Below are 6172 nucleotides of genomic sequence, written 5' to 3' on the forward strand. Positions count from 1 at the left end.
GAATTATAGGTGATAATTGTCTATGTCCATATATTTTTATACTTTCCATGCACTTATAAGAAGAATATGTATCATTTTTACAAGATATTAAATATCAATATGTTACATATCAGCATGAATAAACTATCATGAGGTAATAGAACTGAGAGACTTTTTCTTGTGCAAACAAAAGGAAAAACAGCTGGATCACTAGGTGATCTCCCAGAGTTGAGAGGAACACATGGAGTCACCAACCTAAGAGAGAAAAAGTTGCTATTTTCTCCTCATCAAAGAGAGTTGCTAATGGAACAAGTTACGTTCACAATAGAGCTGTTTGTGACCAATAGAGATGTCTCCACAGGAACAGCCCATGGCTGCCTTCAGTCAGAACCTCGAAATGATGGTATTATCTTTCCTTCCATATCCTTCCATTGCACATAGGGCTCTGGGAACCACCCTTCTGAACTGCATATCAGCTCTATTTCTCCATCCTTCTGTTCCTTTATGGTGATCAGGGAAGAACCTAGACCTGGGGAATAGAGATCAAGGAATAAACTTAGAGTGTCTCAGTGGTTATGTGTAAATAACTTCACTGGAGAGGAAAGAGGGGAAAGAGCTTGCTGGAGAACAAAGTTTATAGTGGAATTATACTCCACTTAGGGATGAGACTAGCTGGAATGGCTTCTAGTTTTGTTATGTTTGGTTTATTTTTATTTTTTGTGTTCCTAAAGTCATCCTCTCAGATAGAGTCACAGGAACAATAAATTTTAAATCCAATCTCTTCTCTTCTGTAACTGAAAACAAAATAGCTTTGATCAATACATGAATCACATGGAAATGATTAAAGAAAATGAGTAAAAGAATATCCTCAAATATCAAGATTTTATAAACATGTACATTCAGTGACAGAAAAAATATAGTCCATTTAACTTCTTAATGTGTGCCCCTGTAGATATTTCATGAATATGTTTATGAAATGAGATCCAAAATCAATGGGAGAAACAAACCAATTATCCAAGGTGTTGGCCTATGTCTTCAATGGCATTAGCCAACCTTGAAAAATCAATACTTATTCACAAATATAAACAGTGGGAAATTATGATGCAGGAATTATTTTGCTTTTCTTCTTCCATCCTGCCAGTTCTTTTGATACTTATTATTTTTGCTTTTATGTGGACATAGTTTAGTCTTCACATAATTATACTTCCTAGTAACTACACATTGTTCAGAATTTTAAGAACATTCTGTGAAATAATGAGTTTTATGTAGATTTATGGAGTAAAATTCTCAAATTTCACTAAATGCGTGATCATTTTACAGAGATCCTGGGAAGTGTATGAATTCTATTATACCAGAGAATTAAATCTGGTCCTCTTGAGTTTGTGAGCTTTAAGTATGTACTACAGTTCTTATGCATCAGAGTGTTCAATATAAGTTTGACAAGTGAATGGACATTCCAAAAATTTCAGGTACCAGGGAAAATTTCCAGGAACTATCATGTTAAAGCAGTAGGAACAGAGGTTGAATCCAAAACATCTGGAATCCTTACCTACTATCTTCAGATCCAAACTGGCCTCCTGATGAACACCATCTTTTTCCAAAAAGGCACCGGTACTGCCCATTATCTACGTTGTGGCATTGTGTATCTGCAGGGTCAGTCTCCCCTCATCAATGGCATCACTCACCAACATTGTCCTCCCTCTATATTCTGCCATCTGCTCTTCAGTCACATGTTCCCCATCCGCATACACGTAAACAGCAGGATAACGGTGTGATTGGACCCACCTCACCTCCATGCTCTGTGCATTAGTCTTGGGGGACAGGTAACAGGTTAATTGTATGTCTTCACCCACTCTGATGAGGATGGGCTGGGAAGGTCCAATCACTTTTAAAGAAGCTATGAAATACAACAGACAAAACTCAATGAAAGACACAAAACAGACTAATTAATATCAGTAAGAAAATCTCCAGTGGGCTTTAGAACCCATGGGCATCCCAGGGAGATATAAGGCCCAAGGTCATCCTTTAGAGAGGGGAGGTTTGGGTGAATCAGGATAGAGCTTGTCCCTGGAAAAAAGAACCATTAATGGAATCCACACCTGCCTCGACCTATTTCATTCAGATTACAGCCCAACAAAATAATTTTACAATTAATAATTCTAGAATAAAAATAATATTTTATCACTTCACATCTGTATGACCTCCTTAAGCTACTTCTCAATCTGTGTATGCCTCACTTTCTTAAACTATAAAATAAATATATCACTATCAAAATCGTAAGACTCTTCTGGAGTTAAACAAAATCATCTATATAAAGCTCTTGGATGACTACGCAACGTGAGTGGAGGAATGTAGACTGTTAAACTTGAGGACACTGAAGCCAATCCTTCTGCCTTGATAATGATAAGGGATAAAAATGAGTTTCAGGTGGATTTTTAGTAATGAACTGTGAAGAAACCTTCCCCTGGTTAGATTTTTATAACATGCTATAAGTAAGATCCAGCCACCATATTTTAGTTCTGTGAGGTCCCACATATGTGGAGCTCTAAACACACACCATGTCCTCAGATTATTTTGAGAACCATTATAAGACCAAGAATTGGGGAGGTTGGCAAAATACAAAACACAAAACAACAATGAATATACAAAAAGTCTAATCCTCCCATTGTGAAAATTGGAGAATTTCTCTGATGGCTTTCCTGGACACAAGCTATGTTATATATGGACACCAGTTCATTAGGCTCTGGTCATGCCAGTTTTTCTCCTTTCTAAATTGAGAGTCATCCTTTCTTATCAAATGATAAAAATGCTTCATAACATAGGTTATGATCATCTATAATAGAAATACAGGCATAAATTTGTATATTGTTGGATGAGAGTCAATGACCAAAGGCAAAATGTCCTCATTATGTAATTAGCTAAAATCTGCTAGGTACTTCTCTAGAAAGGAAATTTACTGTTAATCAACACAGTCCCAATTTTCAGATTATTCCCTTCTATTCTAGCTAAAATTTGACTCCCAATTATTTCCAGCATTTTGTTTGTTTTATCTTTCAATTTTACCTAAAACAATATCTCCATTGCATATGTATCTGTTAAAATCTGAAGACAAAAGTAGGAGTCACAAAAAATGAACTAGGGATTACTCTGCTGCTATTTCTCCTTCCACGTATTTTATAGTAAATTACTTAATAAAACAGAGAATTTCCTTATCTCCATTACCTATATGAGTAGGTGCATTATAGATATATGAAATGCCTGTTATTCCAGAATCCAAGTAAAAAATAAAGTTGAAAGTATGGGGGAAAATCATTCATCCCAATCTGTTAATAAGTGATATTCTTCTAGAATACAAGCTCCTTGAGAGAAGCTCTTATTTCCTTTGCTTTATATACTTTTGTATATATTGTTTCCCTTCCACACAATTTGTGCTCACATTTACTATTTTGTTCTATTTTTGGGGGTATCGTATGTATGTTACTGAAACGCCCTCTGAATATCCACTGAAAATTAAATCCTCTCTGGAGTGTGTAGTTTACTCAATAATACACCAATTCTTTGAAACATGATAATCCCATCATCATGTCATATAATCCTCTTTCAATCAGCATATTCAATTAAGTGGGCTATCTCATTTCCTCAATATGCTATATTTTATATCATATAATATTATATTAATTATATCATATCATATTCAGACTCTTAGAGCTTGACACTACATCAGAGATTAAATTCAACATGTTCATTTTGAAGATGAGGAAAATAGAGACCAATGATTTACAAAATCACGGTAAGTGATTAAGAACTTTCACTACATTAAGTCCAGATTGGAGAGTGGCAGTGACATAATAAATAAATTTAAACTTACTTAAGTATTGGGGCATTCAATTTGGTTTTCCACAAACCACATATGTCTATAAGATTGTTGCCAGCTGTAAAATGAGGATAAATCTATTAACTTTTACAATTATTGTAAGAAAAAGAAATAATCTCTGTCAAGCATTTAGCATCACATCTGGTATATAATTAAGATTTTTTAAAACTAGTCATTATTTTTATAAGATTATTTGATGAAGGGGGATGGTGAGGGATGGGCAAGATGACTGTTGAGTATTAAAGAGGGAGCTTGCTGTGATGAGCACTGGGTGTTGTATGTAAGTGATGAATCACTGAATTCTACTCCAGAAACTAATATTGCACTGTATGTTAATGAACTAGAATTTAACTTAAAAAAAAAAAAAGATTATTTGCTAGAGTGAGAACTGGTATTCCAGTCCTAGGACTTCCACAGCAAGCTCAGATTGCCAGCAGCCAACTGCAATGGGTCCTTGTCTCCAAGTTCTAATTCATGAGGATAATACAGAGGTGGCTGTCAAACTCCTGGTATCCTCAATCAACCACTCTCGAAGCTCCTGAGGGGCAGCCCTGTAACCCTTACCTAACAGGGAGCCAGGGGAGCTCCATATTTTCATCATGTTTTACTGTGGCCACAGAAGGCCAGCACAACTAGGAAAAATACAACACCAGATTGTATTGTATGTGCTGGGTCACCAATGGACATGTCAAAGTGGTTCAAATAACTCAGAGGAGTGACTCTTCACCTAAAGTCTTCCTGAGGATGATAGTCACTGTGGGTTTTTCATAGATGGCTTTTATGATATTGAGGTATGTACCCTCTATCCCCATACTGTGAAGAGTTTTAATCAAGAAAAGATGCTGTACTTTGTCAAATGCTTTTTCTGCATCTATTGAGAGGATTATATAGTTCTTGTCCTTTCTTTTATTAATGTAGTGCATCACATTGATTGATTTGTGGATGTCGAACCACCCCTGCAGTCCAGGAATAAATCCCACTTGGCTGTGGTGAATAATCCTTTTAATGTACTGTTGGATCCTATTGGCTAGTTGCATCCATGTTCAACAGGATGGTCTGTAATTCTCCTTTTTGGTGGGGAGATTTTGAACAGCAAAGGAAACAGTCAACAAAACCAAAAGACAGCCAACAGGTGGGAGAAGATATTTGCAAATGACATATCAGATAAAGGGCTAGTATCCAAAGTCTATAAAGAACTTACCAAACTCAACACCCAAAGAACAAATAATCCAATCAAGAAATGGGCAGAAGACATGAACAGACATTTCTCCAAAGAAGACATCCAAATGGCCAACAGACACATGAAAAGTGCTCAACATCACTCGGCATCAGGGAAATACTAATCAAAACCACAATGAGATACCACCTCACACCAGTCAGAATGGCTAAAATTAAGAAGTCAGGAAATGACAGATGTTGGTGAGGATGTGGAGAAAGGGGAACCTTCCTCCACTGTTGGTGAGAATGCAAGCTGGTGCAGACACTCTGGAAAACAGTATCGGGGTTCCTCAAAAAAGTTGAAAATAAAGTTTATCCTATGACCCAGACAATTGTACTACTGGGTATTTACCCCAAAGATACAAATGTAGTGATCTGAAGGAGCACATGCCCCCAATGTTATAGCAGCAATGTCCACAATAGCCAAACTATGGAAAGAGCTCAGATGTCCATCAACAGATGAATGGATTAAGAAGATGTGGTACACATATACAATGGAATATTACTCAGCCATCAAAAATTGAAATCTTGCCATTTGAAACAACATAGATGGAACTAGAGGGTATTATGCTAAGTGAAATAAGTCACTCAGAGAAAGATAGTTATCATATGATCTCACTGACATGTGGAATTTAAGAAACAAGGCAGAGGATCATAGGAGAAGAGAGGAAAAAGGAAACGAGATGAAACCAGAGAGGGAGACAAAACCAGAAGAGACTCTTAATCTCAGGAAACTGAGGTTGCTGGAGGGGGTGGGACAGATGGGTTGGCTGGGTGATGGGCATTGGGGAGGGTGTGTGTTGTGGTGAGCACTGTGTATTGTGTAAAACTGATGAATCACAGACCTGTACTCCTGACCAAATAATACATTTTATGTTAATAATTTTTAAAAATAGAGGAGATATTTTTGCACTTGAAAAGCAAAAACAAAAAATAAATTAAGGGATTTTAAAAGTAAAAAAACAAACCAAAAATAAAAAATAAAAAAAATAAAGTCTTCCTGAGGAACAGAGATGGGCTCAATCCTGCCCCAAACACTGGCTTGACTCTGATCCATAACTGGCACGCTTCTGCTGGTTAAGGTTTCTGTCTGATCATAAG

General features: G+C 36.6%; 1 protein-coding gene and 1 pseudogene across 1 annotated transcript in view; one reads left to right on the forward strand and one right to left on the reverse strand.

The window, feature by feature from the left end:
- Positions 1–226: 226 nt before the first annotated feature.
- Positions 227–6172, reverse strand: part of BTNL2 (butyrophilin like 2) — a 32685-nt gene continuing 26739 nt past the window's right edge. The window contains 5 exon segments of the mRNA XM_040644614.1: positions 227–278; positions 280–340; positions 343–377; positions 379–508; positions 1529–1876. Coding sequence (XP_040500548.1) covers positions 227–278; positions 280–340; positions 343–377; positions 379–508; positions 1529–1876 — 626 coding nt within the window.
- Positions 3718–6172, forward strand: part of LOC121106022 — an 8401-nt pseudogene continuing 5946 nt past the window's right edge.

Source organism: Ursus maritimus, unplaced genomic scaffold (genome assembly GCF_017311325.1).
Source record: "Ursus maritimus isolate PB19 unplaced genomic scaffold, ASM1731132v1 scaffold_30, whole genome shotgun sequence".
Lineage (NCBI taxonomy): Eukaryota > Metazoa > Chordata > Mammalia > Carnivora > Ursidae > Ursus > Ursus maritimus.